This window comes from Peromyscus leucopus, chromosome 1 (assembly GCF_004664715.2).
Source record: "Peromyscus leucopus breed LL Stock chromosome 1, UCI_PerLeu_2.1, whole genome shotgun sequence".
Classification (NCBI taxonomy): Eukaryota; Metazoa; Chordata; class Mammalia; order Rodentia; family Cricetidae; genus Peromyscus; species Peromyscus leucopus.
The window spans coordinates 85,002,767-85,019,316 of NC_051063.1; the positions used below are offsets into that span (position 1 = coordinate 85,002,767).

The following is a 16,550-nucleotide window of genomic DNA, read 5'->3' on the forward strand; positions in this document are numbered from 1 at the left end:
TCTCAGAAAGAAAACTCTAACAGGGAGAAAAGAAAAATTAAAGCACACACACATATTATATGATATATATGTAGGTTTGGGAATCATGGATGTGCACGTATGTGTGATTCTCAAAACTGCCTATTGGAATAACTTGGGATTTATAAAAACACCCATGGGAATGCCCCTTGAGGCTGTGGTGTGGAATCATAGCATCAGGTGAAGAATGTTTGGAGAAAATACGTGGAGTATGAGGTTAGTTTTAGTCTGGTCACCCTTCCATGGTCTGTCTTGGAGCCTAGGAATTTCCTCTTGGGGATCACTTCTAACCAGGATGGCCAGAGTTTGTTTGATCAGGAACTTCAGCAGTTTTTCTTATGGCTCAGTGCAGCTTTCTGCAGTCCCCAATTTCTCATTTAGGGTATGACACCTAAAAGATGCAGACCCTAGACCTGCTCTGTTCATTAGGACACACAACACTTCCAGCTTTCCCTCAGCAAAGGGACAACTGGGCTTATTGGAGGCCCAGTCTCGTGATCCTGGGAGCCATCTTCCTCTTTCCTCATCATTTAGCTCTTAAATCCCAAGTGGGCTAGGACGGAAAGGTCTGTGACAATGTACTGAGAGCTTAGCGTGTAGTTAGAATGGTTAGAGCGTCGTTAGGTTGGAGTGAAGAGAAGATGACTTGAAGAAGTCTCAGGGTGCAGAATGACCTCTATGCATCCTTGAGGCAGGGTAGGGTGGGATGCCTTTACCTCATATTCCACAAAGAGGCCTAGAGGCCTGGTGGGCTTGATCCTGATGCCAAGGTATCCTTCAGTGTTGGGTGGGAGGATGTTGCCTTTCTCGTCAATAATCTGGAATGAGAAGTCCCCACAGTTAGGGACTCGCTTAGCCCTGTGTACTACTTGGCTCACCACAAGACACTAACAGGATAAATGGGAACGACTCATGAAGGAACTGGCAGAAAAGAGAATAAAACTGTCAAATTCTTTGAAATCAGCAAATATGGAGCCTGAGACCCGGGGCGCTTTGTTTCATGGAAATCTAGATATTACAGTTGTGTCTTCAAACTGGAAGACAGTGTCACCTGCGGGCACTATTTATTATTTTTCCTCATGCACCACATGCGATGTATCTCTCTGCCAGGTAGGCTGCATCAGTATACACAGTAATGTACTTCTCACCTGAAGCTTCCACAGGAAATCAGGGGGAAACAGGAGGCAGGGAGCAAGGTGACTAGGGTGGGGGTGGGGCTGGATCTACTCCCTGCTGTCACACATGGCTCCAACCCCAGCTGAGCTATGAAGTACTCTTCATCATCACCCCAAGATCAAACCTGGATGTCGAAGGGTAATATGGCCTTCCCAATGGAGCCTCTCTTGACCTTCATTTCCCGCAAGACAGCACAGCCTATCCCCTGTTCACAAAAGAAGACCAAGGTTAACCAAAGCAGGGTCACATACATGGCCTCTAATAGAGGCCATTTATTGAGGATAGAATTTAGGCTATTGGCTTTTGATATAGGCATTGACTCAACTCTATTCAATGGACACTTGTTATTCTCAGCATGGGCTAGATCTGTACTACATGTAGGGTTGATAGACTCTAGTGATTGAGGGAAAGATAGGAACGAAGTGGGTAAGCCTGAGGCTGTGGCACATCAGGTGGAGTGTGGAATACCTACCAGGGATGTGCCAGTTTGCACAGGAAGACTCTGAGTCTGTTGACCATACATATCCACCTAGTTATTGGATAGTGATGGGAATCCTGCTTCGGCAAGTTGGGGATAGGTTGGGATGGTTTAGATTTTTATGCCATTCCCTCTGCTATCCCTCGACCTCATCTGTCTTCCCAGTGAATTGTATTTTTCCATGTAATTCTTTGTCGTTCTCTCTAGTTTGAGTGCTTTACAGTAAGTACTCTGGTCTCCTCCTCTATCAAAAGGGGACAATGGACACACTTATTTCTTACTGAGCTTGAAAATGTATGGGAGCAACTCCCCCGACCCTTTTCTTGGTGTTTTGAGATAAAGTCTCTCTATTGTGCCTACATGGGCTTGGAACTCACTATGTAGAGAGTTCCAACTGGCTTTGAACTTGTGATCTTCTGCTTAGCTGCTTAAGTGACAGGCTATGGGCATACACAGTACATATGACTCTATTGGGGAACTTTTCACACAGTATAAGGTACATACCAAACACCCAGTGAAAGACCATTACTAAGTATTATTATTCAGATCCTAAGAAGAGTCCATAGACATTCTTTTCCTGGGGTATTTTCTCCATACAGTACTTTTGTGCAGTTCAAGTTCACAAGCATTATGACTATTGTTTGTTTGTCTGTTTCCCTCAGTGGATAGCAAGAATCCCCAGAGTAGAGTCTGTCCATTCACTTATGTGCACACACACCTGGCATCTGTTGCAATGCCTACCTAAAATAAAATACACAATGACCATAGTAACTTGGTGTGAACTACGGGCTTAGCATTGTGGCTGCAACCTAATGTATGATGATTTGTCCATTATAATAATATCCATTTTAGAAAGCAGAATGTTAACACTCAGAAAGATTGACCAGCAGCCCTATGGTCTTGATGTTTATAATGGACAGGGCTGAGCTCTGGGTGAAGAAGCTCTTCACATCTGCTGTTCCATTGCTCTTACTGTAGGTCAGTGGAGAGGCCATCGCTGTCACTGTAGGTGAGGGAGGGAGGCATGAGTGAATGAAGAATGTGGTGTGCTTGAAGGAAAACAGCACCATCTATGTGAAGGGACTGGAGTCACCAGTGAGGCATGCTGTTCTCACCTACCCTTCTTCTTGTCTCTGTGTAAGCTATGAGCCAGTCAACAACAGGTCCAGAGTCATAACAAATTTTCAGGCTGGAAGCAAATCAACCCACTGATTTGTTTGTTTTGGTTAAAAACAGCAGACAAGTTTGTGAACAATATCTAAATCATTCAATGTTTTATGGGGCTGGAAATAGCAGACATTCCTTTATTAGCTCAAGGGGTCCTGGGAAGTGGCTCCATCCGACTATTAGTCGTTAATGGTAAACGTGTTGGAATGACGGACTAATGAAGTCCTTGAGGTTCACAAGGTGCATGATAGTGTAAATGCCCTGACTATCTTCTAGCTCAGCCACAATCTGGGATATCATTAAGTGTGTGTGTGTGTGTGTGTGTGTGTGTGCGTGCGCGCGCGCAGGAGTGTGTGCATATTTGCATATGGCATATACAGAAAGGCTTTGCTTCCTCATCTACTACCGCTACAATCCCATAATTTCACCTGTATTGTCCTCCTCAACACCCAGACATGAATTTTGAAAGCCAGCTCCCAACCACCTCTTCGTAGAGCTGCCCTAGGATATGAGGGCGGAACTGGCAGGATCTGCTGATGGTCTCCGAATTGCAGAAGAGATCATTCTTTCCAACTCCCCCTGCACCCCCCCCCCATGTGGCTCTCCTGGGCTAACACAGTGTCATGGTATCTTTTTAAGTTTTGCCCAACAGCTTCCAGTTCATTGGCTTCTCAGTGAGCTGATGAGCTGTATGTACGTTTTTTTCCCTGCCAATTTGGGATAGATTACCCTTGAACCCCAAAGCTCTCCATTGACTTTGAGCAGACTTCAGCACACACTGGGTCACGAGCCTATCCCAGGGGTGCGGAAGGGTCCTGTTCACCCACCGTCTCTGACTGTCCGTAGATCTCATGGATGAGAATGCCTGTCCTTTGCTCCCATTGCTTGTACTCCTCAGGCAGCAGGCTCTCTCCGCCGGTGGTGCAGTGCTCCAGGCTGGGGAACCTGAGACTTAGGGGAAGGCAAACACGTCAGGCCTCGGATGCTCTGCTGGGAACATAAGCATTCAGAGCTTAAAGCTCTGTCAGTCAGGTCATTCCCCTGTCTGCTTTCTCACTTTTAAATCTACCTCTGTCGTTTGACTGATGGCCATGGCCAGATGGATGCCGCTCCCTTTCTGTAAGTCCCTATTAATGTTTCTGGCAGGGGGTGAGTGGGTAGTCCTGAATATTTTGGGTCAGATCAATGATGTTTTGGTGAAGTTTGGATGCTGATGCAACAAGGAGACAAGAGTACTCAGAAGAGCTCACCCTAGAAAATCTTCCTATGGGTCCAAGAGGGACAACTTTAGACCATAAACAGCGAGAGACAAGACCCCAAGGGACACTAGGGTGTAACAGAACTATATTGCCTTATTGAGGGATGTACTGTGCTAACTGAGGGCCTTTTCTATTTCTGTGTGGAGGCTGAAAGTCAGGGTTGGTAAGATTTGAGACAGGTTGGGCCATTTGTAGGAAAATACAGAAAGGTAACAGAAAACAAAATTTGAGGTAGATCAGAAATCCAGAAAGGAGGAATTTCAGGGTAGAGCTTTAGGTGAGCATTTACATTAGGTACCGCATGAGATACAATCTCTCTCTCATTTCCCTCATAGAATGTCTCTAGAGGGACCCCATAAAATAATAATTGGATTCTCTGAAGAAAATGGGAGGGAAATGACTGAAGTTTGATTCAGATGGCTCAGTTTGGAGGCTAGCCGTCTGTTGCGGTTAGGGAGGTAGTGGCCTTAGAGTTTCTAGAATATATGTACATGCCCATAATCAGGAAGATTTCAAATTAGCTGAAGACCAACCCGCAAACACCAGGAAGTGAAAAGTCAAACTCCAATAAGACAGCACTACACATCCATTGGGTTGACACACATGGACTGATAGAAGCAGGTGGTGAAAATGATGTGGAACAATGGGAATCCTTCAGTCTTGACAAAGAGAGCACACTACGATTTAATCCTTTGGAAAATATTGAAGCTGTGTAGCATGAACTAGGTACCTGTGCCCTAGAAAAACATTAGAAAGCCTATTTATCTTCACCTGGATTGCCAGTACCACAGTTAAGTGCATCACTAGCCACCAATAGCCCAGGCAGAGGCTAACCACATCTCCATTAATGCAGGATGGTCAAAGAGATTATGATACTTTCGTAAAACAGGGTATTATATAGCAATAAAGATAAACTACCATAAAAGCACACAACATGAATATGTCACAGATACATGATGGAAGAGGAAGCCAGATGGCACAGAATTGTATTGCATAAATAAAAGTTGAAAACTATGAAAAACAGACCCATTTTCTCAGGAATATTTCCATAGCTGCTATCAAGGAAAAGGGAGGACTAGGTACCAAGAAAACGGGTGGTGGTTTTACTTAGGAGTCACAAGGAGGCACGTAGAAGTCTCTGAAGCATTGACAAAATTTGATTTTTCTGACTCGGGGGAGTGATTGCACGGGCATTCCTAATAGTTCATTAACCTGTAAATTTTCATCTTGGGCAATTTTGTATGTTTGTTTTGTTATGTCACAAACAATAACCCCCCCCCCCACACACACACACAAATGAATGAAGCCTCAAAGGTATAAGGTTACAGAGTCAGGCCTTGAACTAACTAATTAGACTGATAATTATTACTAAACACACACACACACACACACACACACACACACACAAACACACCAAGGAAAAACAAACATGGCACATCAGATACCTCAAATCCTAGCCAAAGATTGCTGTTAGCAGTCAGTCAGTGCTACGTACTTGGCGATTTTCTGCTGAAGAATCATTCTGTACACGGCTGGCGCAGCGAGGCATTGAGTGATGGGGTATTTGAACAGTACCTGGGAATGGAGAGATAAGGAATTTTATTTTTGTAGCTAAGATTAAAAACATCAGCCAATTATTAGCTCTTCGGCTATGCTCTCTCTTCCAGGAAACCTGCTTATTTTTGTGTTAATTCCTTAAATACATGGGCACTAGGCATGGATTTCATCCATGGCATGTGTCAGGTACTGTGGGGGGCAAATGCAGAAAGAGTGAATGAATATGTTAGATGGTATAAAGGGTAGACACCAACAGAAGAGATAAAAAGGATGTGCACGAGAAGGCGGAAGTTGGTAGATGCCATAAGAGAGATGTGGTGTTCTGTCAAGTACCCAGTAGAGGGCAATAGATTGGGTGGGTGGGTGCTCCAAGGAGCTTATGGAGGAGATGGCATTTAGTAGGGCATTATGAAACAAACACAGTGTCTGCAAACAGAAAGGTGGGGATATTCATGAAACGGGACAGAAGGATTCATGGGAAAAAAAATCTCAGGAGCTAGACAAACAGTTCTCTCTCTCTCTCTCTCTCTCTCTCTCTCTCTCTCTCCCTCCCTCCCTCCCTCCCTCCCTCTACACAGAGAGAGAAAGAGAGAGAGGGAGAGGGAGAGGGAGAGGGAGAGGGAGAGGGAGAGGGAGAGAGAGAGAGAGAGAGAGAGAGAGAGAGAGAGAGAGAGAGAGAGAGAGAGAGAGAGAGACGGCTCTTCCATTTAGGGCTGAATAGAAAATTCACAGCATTTTATTCTCTGTACTCTGATGAATTGTGAGTCTCTGTATTGATGACCCTACATCCATGTATACACTGGCAGTACTAATTGGACTGGATGGGTTAAAAAAAATTGTACACATGGTTGAGAGAGAAATGGTGAAGGGCATGGAAGGAATTGGAGGGGAGGCAGTGGGGGATGGATTTAACCAAAATACATTCTATACATGTGTGATATTACCAGACAATAAATGGAAGTATATTTCAAAAGCCTTCTTGAAAGGAAGTGAAGGCTGTGACTGGTGACTAACATGCTAATCAGTATCAAAGGTGAGGCAAGACGCTAGTCTTGTCCTATTCCAAGGGCTTAATTTTGACACTTTGTTGTAATGAGTCACACCCCCACCCCACCTGCACACCTGCTACTTGGCTCTTGCAGAGCAGGACCCAGAGATTTGGGCTTATCCTACTTCCATTTCTCAACACACATACTGTGGGTTTCCTACCCACAAAGTCTGATCTATAGATCCAAAGAATAGCTAAGAAAGATGCATTTTATTCCATCTCACATTGTGATCTTGATACTGTGACTTTGATTCACTGTCCCCACATGGCGAGATGCTCAAGACTAGGAATACTTTAATTACACAGCCTTCTTGGGGTCCAGCTTTGGGAAACACGCATATCCTCTGAGAAGGTTTTGATTCTGGGAAGTTGGTCTTCTTACCTCTACAATGACTTTGGGGTCGAACTGAGGGAGGTGGTGGATGAATATTGTAGCCCCTGATGCCCATGGTTCGATCATGGCCCCCACGGTAGCCAGAATCCATCCTGGGTCTGACATGCACCACAAGACGTCAGATGTCTTCAGGTTCAACAATTTCCTGCTGACTCCAAAAGACAGTGGCCTCAGCTTTGCCACCATGGGGGTGTGTTGGCAAGGGCTGGGGAGCATTTTCAGCCAAGGAATCACATCTCTCATTCATTTCATGAGATTTGTGGGGGGGGGGGCTCCAGACGCTAAAGGTGTCCCACCACTTTGTATTTCTGGGACACATGTCACTGAAACTAATTCCCTGCTAATGACCCCTCAGACCTTTGCTAGAAAAGCTGGGGCGGAGTCTTCTGCTGTCTCACTGGGTCTGAATCAGTCACTGATATAGCCCTTGGTGACTCTGGAAGCATCTCTGTAGCAGAAACAATGGCAGTGTGGGTTAATGAAAACCTAATCTAACCAGCGCTGTTTGACTGCTCTCGGTCATGAGCCAATACATCCCCTATTTACTCTTTGGCTTGAAGTGTTTGGTGTGGGCTTTTCATCATTGGCAGTGATTAGTCAAAGGGCACTGACCAGAAGCTGAAGAGGAGGGCCTCTTGCTTATCTGCCTTCTCTTATTCCTGTCCTGGATAGTAAGTTAAGGAACAGTGCTCACTTGGAGAGGAAGCAGGTAAGAGTTGCAGACCATTGGCTTAAGATTATTGAGATGATTCACCAAGGCTTAGCTCCACATATTTTTGTTCAAAGTCAGAGCTAGTCACCTGTTGGAACTCAGTGCCAGGTCCTCCGTTAGTGAGAAATGCCACGTCTGTTTTTCCCATCATAGAGAAGGGAGGGGGCTCTCAGCACAGGTGTCTTCCACCCACTGTCAGAGACACAGTGGCTTACAGAATGTCCTCCTGTGAGAGTGCTCAACAGAATCCAAAGGGGCCTCCTGTGTCACCCTGGGTCTGTGTCAGCTAGCATTCAGGATCCCAGACTTCTGTCTCTCACACCCTCAGAGGTTGAAGTGGAGAACAAGGTGGAGACATTTCCATCCAGAGTGTCATCTCCTCAACATGCCCATGTGCACACACCCCTTGCCTTAGAGCTGGAAGCCAGCCTTTTTTTTAATTAAGAAATTTTCTACTCACCCTACATACCACCCACAGATCCCACCTCCTCCCTTCTCCCACCCCTCAACCCTCCCTCCCAAGCCACCCCCCATTCCCACATTCTCCAAATCAAGGTCTCCCATGGGGAGTCAGCAGAGCCTGGCCACACAGAGCCAAGGCAGGTCCAAGCCCCTCCCCACCGCACCAAGGGAAGTCAGCTTTTAAATAGGTACTCTTTCCCTACCATGAAGGGACACAGGACCGGAAGGCAAGTCCCTGGTTGTGCTTTGCCATTTTGGGGAAACCTGTGGTCCCACTGGTGAAGAAGATGGCCATAGGATCCTTCATCTTTGACTTAACACAGGTGTGATCTGGGGGTACTGATCTGCCAAGAGAGTTGAGGCAAAAGAAGAAAAATCACACTGTTGCTTTCCATCTTCTGACGAAGCATCAGGAAGCATTGAGTGGGGAACCTGGAAATCTTCAAGGCTGGAGGGCAAGCTGGTGTTCCTGTGGGCAGGCATCAGCCTGACTGTGGGGTGACTGGTGACTGGACAAATGGACTGGTGTGTCTTCAGTTGAAAAATGGGGGAAAAAAACTGCATGGACTAAGAAATCACAGAACACTCAGCTAGCTATCCCTGTCTATACTGCAGCATTATCCTAAGTGAGCGGGAATGGGAAGCTGTTTGAAGCTTCCAGCAGCTCTGGGTGGTGAGCAAGGTGAGCAAGGTGTCCCGTCAGCCTGCTTGTTGTCGGGGCATCTTCCCACTGGATACTTCTGAGTCTCCTCCTATTGAAGAGACACGCTGTCTAGGCTTTTGTTTGTTCATTTGTTTTCTCCTGAAAATAACCTAAGTGCCGAGGAAACGCCAGTACAGCCGGCTTTGCTAAGTAGGACACAGCGCCACCCTGACTCTGGGGAATCTGAATGATTTCTCAAACATTTTCATGATTTTCAGCAAAGTCTCTGGTTTTGTGAGAGGTCACTTCCTGTCACTGTTGAAGCAAATGGTTTTAGAAATGGAGGTGTTACTCCAAGGAAGCAAGCCTCACATGGTTCCTGCCTGTGCTGTGGATATTGTGGGAAACATCCAAATGCTCACAGGAGTTTTTCATGGCAGGGGAAGGGTCTTTCTCCAGTCCTACCTTAAGCAAGGTGTCCCCAAAGGTACCCAGGTGAGGGAGAGTCTTTTCCCTAAAGCTGCTGTCCTACAGTCTCACTGCAATTAGAAATCCAGTTTCTTATTCTTGTTTGTTTTTGAGAAATGATCTCACTGTGTAGCCCTGGCTGTCCTGGAACTTGCAATGTAGACGGGTCTGACTTTGAACTCACAGAGATCCACCTGCTCCTGCCTCCTGAGTGCTCAGATTAAAGTTGTGCACTACTGCACCCGTGCTTACGTTGTTTCGGAGTTTCACCTTGAAAGTTCATGTTCATTAAACCTCTTCATATATGTGTTTATATACACACCACACACACATATGTATGTATGTATAAAGGTTCCTTATCTGCATGGAATATGCAGCACACTTGTCTATGACTTTATAATGCTCCTTTGCTTGGCCTCAGGGCTGAGTGTATATTAATGACAAAACATGGAAGTTCAACTTACTGATTTTACAAAGCACCAAGGGCCAAGGAAGCCAAGGAAGGGAAGGAAGAAGCCCAGGGTCTCACAGCAGTGGGGTGGCATGGTAAGAAGGGAGTTGCTAGCACAGAGTCTCGTGGGCCTCCTGTACCAGTCACCGATCTCCCAGTGCTTCGGGGTACAGGGTCTCTTCCCCAGTCTGTATTCAGAAACCACATTTATCAGACCAGAAACTCACTTAATCAGTGACCAGAAGTTGAGCCACCCTTCATGGCTATGATCAGACACCACCAGCTTGGTTTTCAGGGTAGGACACTCAGAAGCTACAGAGTCCACCTCTGGGACGAGGCTCCCTGTGGTCACAATGGCTTTGGCTTGAGACATTTGTAGTCGGTAGAGGATGTCCTTGGCTTTCAGCTGGGTAGTCCCAGGCATGAAGACAATCCCTGGTGGTGAGAAAGGATGATTTGATTTCACATCAATGGGCTTAGGCCTGCTCATTTGCTGAGAATTCCCACAATACTGTGAAAAGTAAGACCCACAGACCACCATGTTCTACACCACGGGGAATACAGAATCTCACATCTTGCACCAAATCTGCTTAGTCATAATTTGAATCTTAATAAGATCTCCAACTTATTCCTGTGAACATAAACATTACAGGCTCTTCCTTAGCTCTTTCTAGAAGAGTCCAAACAGAGGTAGATGGACCCTGATTTGCACACACTTAGGCCAGATCAGGTAATAGTGCCTGTGAGGACAGCGTTGTTGATGCTTAGGACTTGCTGCATCTCAACACTCCCTGCCCCAATTCCTCTTCCTCCCTGTTAGTCCTTTGAAGTTATCTTGAATGTCCTTTTTTCCTCTTACCTCAGATTTAGCCACATTGTCCTATGAATGTTCCTGTGTCCTCTTTATCAATGCCAACCCAGCCACCACCAGTGAGTTCAAGCCTGGCTGTTCTACTGAAGTCACAGCCTTACTAGATGCCCTTCTGCATCTCCCTACCACCTCAAGTCCACAAAGCACAGGCCATTTCCCTCCTCATTTTTCTCTGCATGAACACCTGTGCACTCTGTTTCTAGGAAGATACCCTACTCCCGATTCTGACATCGAAGGCCACTCTTTATCTTCCATTCTTGCTCTTTATTTTTCTCTTTCAAAATGGCTGTGTGTGTATGCATATGTGTATGTGTGCATGCACACACTAGTCCTGACTAGTAGTCTTTGCATGTGGGGAACCCATTATTGGACCACCTTACTTTATGTCTACCCTTCTTTAATTTTCACCTCAGAGGACTCAGCTATAGTCTTGGGATTCCTACTAACCATTTCTTAGTTCTATAGATGCATGGTTTTTATTTTCTATATTTTCTCTACCTTTGTTATTAGTTCTTGATTTTATATTATATTCTGTTAGATAATGAAAGGGAAAAAAGAAGAGAGGACGGGGCCAAAGAAAGAAGGGAGAGAGAGAGAGAGAGACAGAGAGAGACAGAGAGAGAGAGAGACAGAGAGAGAGAGAGACAGAGAGAGAGAGAGAGAGAGACAGAGAGACAGAGAGAGAGAGAGAAAGAAAAGCATGTTTCAGGAATATGCATGATGAGATGAGAGAGATGATTGCAAGAAAAGAATCCATGTGTCCTGCCACAGTTTGCATATTAAGGATCCCCAAAAGACTCATATGTTGAAGGCTTGATCCCTAGCTGGTAGATTCAATGTTAAAAGGTGTTTGGATGACAAGGGCTGTGAGCTAATCAATGATTAATCTATAGATGGACTCATAATAGAATGAACCATTGAGAGGCGGTGGGAAATGGGTCCTTGTTGAAGTAGGTCATTGAAGGTTATCTTGTTCCTGGTTTCTTCCAGACTCTTGCCTTTTGTTTCCTGGTTCCATGAGGTAGGATACTATGTTCCAGCACATGAGCCCATAATGATCTGCCTCACCTCAGGCAGCAATGGAGCCAGGCAGAGCCAGGCAGCCATGGGCTGAACCAGGAGACAAGGAAACATTTCTACTCCTAATTTGATGTTTTCTCAACTATTGGTCTCAGCAATGCGAGTCTGAAATACAAAGCTCCACATGGATTGCAAATTATACATGAATATGTATAAGTAATTTTAAAAGGAAGGGAAAACTCTGCATGAGATTTTTAATTAATATCATGTAGAGTCATGATACAAATAAAAATCCTCCCCATAAGCCTACCAGAGTAGTTAGTATTCAAGACAGTTAAGAGCTATTGATGCAGAGCCAAACCATGTAAAAGCCTTATTGGGGAAAAAGATTCACAACATCATGCAGGAGGAATCAGGTGAACAGTGCCTGGCTTGAGGGATGAACTATTCATCATGGATGCTGGGAGAAGCCCACTTCCCACACACCCTGACGTGGCATACTGAGGGAGACATAGCCTTGTTTTAAAGAATTGCAGTCAATACAGTGAAGCTGAAGAGAACTGCAAAGAAAGAGCCATAAGTCCAAACATTGAGCTGAATTCCACCAAACAGTTGGCTTGGATGCTTCAAAAATGTCGCCGTGCAGAAAGGTCTGAAATACTGTAGATTAAAGGGGGTGGAGGAGACCTGAGAACCACATACAATGCATGATTCTTGACTGGATTTAAAGAGAAATTGGCTCAAAAGGATATTATTTAGACAACAGAAGAATGTTTGTTACTAATGTGCATGGGTAACTGTAGTGTACCAATCTTACTCTTTGGGTCATAACTCCACTGTGAGTTTGTTAAGAAAACATCTTGGGTTTTAGCAGATTTTTCAGGTGAGTCCAACCCAGTGCTTGTAGGTCTCACAACATCCACAACAGATTTCTTGAAAGAGGAAGGGAGGGATTCATGATATTATGTCTAGAGCATATTAATGCTGGTGTATTAGGGAAAGAGGAAGAAAGTTTGTGAGTCTATGTGAGTGGGAGAGAGAGACAGACTTGAAGAATAAGGAAGGTATAGAGAAGAGGAAATACTTTGTCTCCCACTGAGGTGTCCATCCTCAGAGGGAGGGACAGAGGCTTCCTCTATGGTTCCAGTGTAGAAGCTTCATCAGTACCAGGCTAGGTGCATGGCATCTACCATCCCAACACCCAGGTCCAGTGGGTCCCACGTGAATCACTGACCTGTTCGAAAGCAGCCCACTGTCACTAGCCACCACTCGGGCACTCGAGGCAGAATCAAGGCCAGGCGATCTCCCTGCTTCAGGCCACAAGTCTGCTCAAAGACGTTGGCAGTACGACGGGTTAAGTCCCTCAGCTCTTGGAAGCTCCACTTTATCTCATCTCCTTGGCTATTCACCCACCACAGGGCCGGACCTGGGCCTCTCTTGCCCTCCTAGTTAAGATTATATACCAAGCGTCACATCACTTCCTGTTTCCAAGGAAAAGGACAATCCACTTCCATAGTCACATTCCAGTGTGAGCCTAGCACAGTGAGATCCCATCTTAAGACATTAACAGACTCCAGAGAAGTAGGAAACTAGATTGGGGACTACCCAAAGTCACATGTGACCATAAATACCCTTCAAGCTTCCCACTGAAGACAAAAACATCCTTTTCTCCATATATCTGTTGTAGGTTTATATAGACCAATGGTTCTCAACCTGTGGGTTGAAACCATTGAAAAACACATATTTCCGATGGTCTTAGGAACTGAGACATGGCTTAGCAGGAAGATTACAGTTATGAAGTAGCAACAAAAATAAATTTATGGTTGGGGGTTTCTAAAACCATTGGAAATATGTGTTTTCTAGTGGTTGCTACCCACAGGTTGAGGACTGCTGATATAGACAGTGAGTTCCTCTCTTCACCTCAGTTTTCTCATCTATAAAATGGGGACAACAATATTGCCTAAACAACTTTAGATAAATAAATAAACCACATTAACAGTGTTTGGCACAAAATAGTTGCTCGATAAAATATTATCATGACAAAAGAAAAGAGGCTAAAGTAGTTGCTAAATGCTTGGGTAATGTTTTAAAATTAAGGTATTACTAGAGGTTAGGGCATAAAGATAGAAGAGCAGGAGGCTACATGTCCTTGTTTCCTCACAGAAACACCAACCAAACAATAGCAAATTGACCAAAGTAGTTTTGTGAGAACTCTAGAAACTAGTGAAGAGTCTGCAACAGTTTAGCAGCCGCCCACAGTTAAAGCCACACTCAGAATGTAGGGCATTCGGTGGTATTCTTTCTTGACCTTGCTCCTGAGCTTCTGGTGTGGTGCAGCACAGTCAAAGGGAAGTCATCTAATTCTGGCTCAATGAAAAGACTAGAACTTGTTTGCAATGTCTTGGCCTCTTCAGGAGCCACTGGGTGAACTGCTTTCTCTCCTGCCTGATTTGAAGGCCTCAGGGGAACAGCACCAGGGTTTGATTCTTAGGCTGGGTATCTCTGTACCAGCAGCAGGGTCTATGGTGTGTAAAGACTTGTGGGCATCAAGGGCCAAGAGATGACGGAGGAAGGAAGTCAGCAGAACTGCCAAGGCCCTGAGAAGAAGCACAGGTGAATTCCCAAAAGGAAGTGGGGTTAGTAACATTGGCCATGTAAATGTGAAAATAGGTACAGTATGGAAGACACACGAATAGGACCAGGGAAGATAAATGTCATAAAGGCTTGAGAGGACATTAAACCCTAACCTGACCATGTTAGTGATGGTCTTTACTTACACGAGCTAGTACACATGACTGCAAAATAAATGGGCTTTCCCCCCACATGTCCAACTTTCAACCAATGACCACAAGGCATACAAAAGTACTGTCTATTCAAAGAGACAAAACAGAAGCCCAAACTGTATGGACTTTAACTATTAGACAAAGATGTTTTTCAATATCTGTGTTAAATTTGCTCAAACAGCTAAAGAAAAACCCAAAAATGAAAAGGAGAACAGAAACGGTCCAAATGAATCAAACGACACTATCAATAGAGTGGTAACCTTTTAAAAGAGAGATAAGTTGAATTCTAGGACCAAAACCACAGTCATTGAGTGGGCATGTGCTAGGGCATGATTCATCAGGAGATCCAAACAGGTAGAAGAAAGACTAGATGAAGATGAATACAAGTCATTTGAAATTGTTGAGCATAAGGAGCACAGCTGAAGAAAACTGCATTTTCCAGACCCGTATCCATGTTCCTGGAGTCTCAGCAGAAGACAGCCATTCAGCTTTTCTGCAGAAACAATGGCCCCAAACTGCAGGGTTTGAGGAAAGACCTGCCTCATCTAATACAAACAGCTCAACAACTTCAGGACAAGCCCAGAGAACCATGTGAATTAGAATTGAAACGCAAAGGCCAGAAGCACAGGAGCGATCTTGAGGGCCCAAAAGAAAAGCAACACACGGTGTCCAAGAAATCCTCAAGGAGACTGTCAGTCAAGTTCTGAGTAGAGGTTTATGCAAGGTGGGAAGAGATGAAATCATGTATTTGAAGACCTGAGAGAGAAAAAGCAACAGCAACAACCACCAATTACATCACATTTTTTTTTTTCCAAATGTGAGGGAGAAATTAGGATATTCATAGACAATTCAAACGGGAAAGAATTCATCACCACCAGACTTCAAGAAATTACCTTGAAATGCAAGGAACTGGAAATTAACAAACATGAAAACACAATATTTTCTTGCAAACATGATGACATGTATGAGTATGATACCATTATTGTTATCCATTGGCTTGTAACTCCACCGTTATTTAAAATAATTTAACATAACTATTTATTTAGTCATGTGTGTGTGTGTGTATGTGTGTGTGTGCATGTGTGTGTGTGTGCATGTGTGTGTGTGTGCACATGTGCGTGTGCCTGTGCGTGTTTAGGTATGCATGCCATAGCATGCATGTGGACACCAGAGGACAACTTTCAGAGCTGATGCTCTCCTATGCTGTGGACCCTGAGGATAGAATTCAGGTTGCCATGTCTGGCAGCAGCAAGCGCCCTTACCTGCTGAGCCATCTCACTGGCCTCTTCAGTTATATTTAAAAGACAATGATAAGGCTATGGTAAAGTACACTCTAAGAAGGCGGAATTTGTGTCACTGGGACCATAAAGTTGGGGTTGAATAGGATAGGGCTGTGGGGAGTAGGGTTTCTTCCTTATGTGATTGAGGCTGAGATGTTGAAAGTTAAAAAGAGACTCTTCATGCTACAGAATATTATATGCAATCTTCATGATAAGCACAAGAAAATAGTTATAGAATACACACAAAAGGGAATGAAAAGAAAATCACACATGTTGCCATAGAAACTCAACATAAAGTAACAAAGGATGGCTTGAAGAAAGGAAGAGAACGGCAGGACAAACGGAGCATTGTTTGTCCCATTTGCAGTCTTATCCCCATGTTGGGTGCTCCTCAAGTTGAGTGAAGTGTGTAAGAGACAGAATGGAAGCAAGTCGGTGTGAATGTGATCTTTTATGGATATATTTGGGGACTGTTTCAGGATTCAACAGGAACTATATACAGAGAGTGCCTGAGGACTCAATAGTAACATATGTCTTAATTTCCAAGAACAACCAGGCTTATACATTGGTATTTTAAGTACCTTAGTGAGCAACTGATTCCACTGTAAGCTGTCTAGTTTACAGTTCATTTTTGTTTCTTGTTTTCTAATGAATTATCTGCCAAGATCCCAGGCTACCTCGCATGAGTCCATTATATTTCCATCTTATGTCTTACAAATTAAATATGTTGAAAAGTCAATGAAGTAAACAGCGGCAGTTTGGG

The 16,550-nt window shown here is 44.4% G+C and overlaps 1 protein-coding gene across 2 annotated transcripts in view; it reads right to left on the reverse strand.

Annotated features, from left to right (window-relative positions):
* Acsm1 (acyl-CoA synthetase medium chain family member 1) overlaps nucleotides 1–16,550 on the reverse strand; it is a 38,639-nt gene that overhangs the window by 5,824 nt on the left and 16,265 nt on the right. The window contains exons 4-11 of one of the 2 annotated variants that reach the window (XM_037211061.1): nucleotides 12,959–13,169; nucleotides 10,061–10,268; nucleotides 8,475–8,615; nucleotides 7,086–7,242; nucleotides 5,594–5,673; nucleotides 3,667–3,790; nucleotides 1,319–1,399; nucleotides 735–836 (exon numbers count right to left, since the gene is read on the reverse strand). In XM_037211061.1, coding sequence (XP_037066956.1) covers nucleotides 735–836; nucleotides 1,319–1,399; nucleotides 3,667–3,790; nucleotides 5,594–5,673; nucleotides 7,086–7,242; nucleotides 8,475–8,615; nucleotides 10,061–10,268; nucleotides 12,959–13,169 — 1,104 coding nt within the window. Of the gene's footprint in view, nucleotides 1–734; nucleotides 837–1,318; nucleotides 1,400–3,666; nucleotides 3,791–5,593; nucleotides 5,674–7,085; nucleotides 7,246–8,474; nucleotides 8,616–10,060; nucleotides 10,269–12,958; nucleotides 13,170–16,550 lie in introns of both variants that reach the window. The other variant, XM_028867809.2, reaches the window with a different exon arrangement.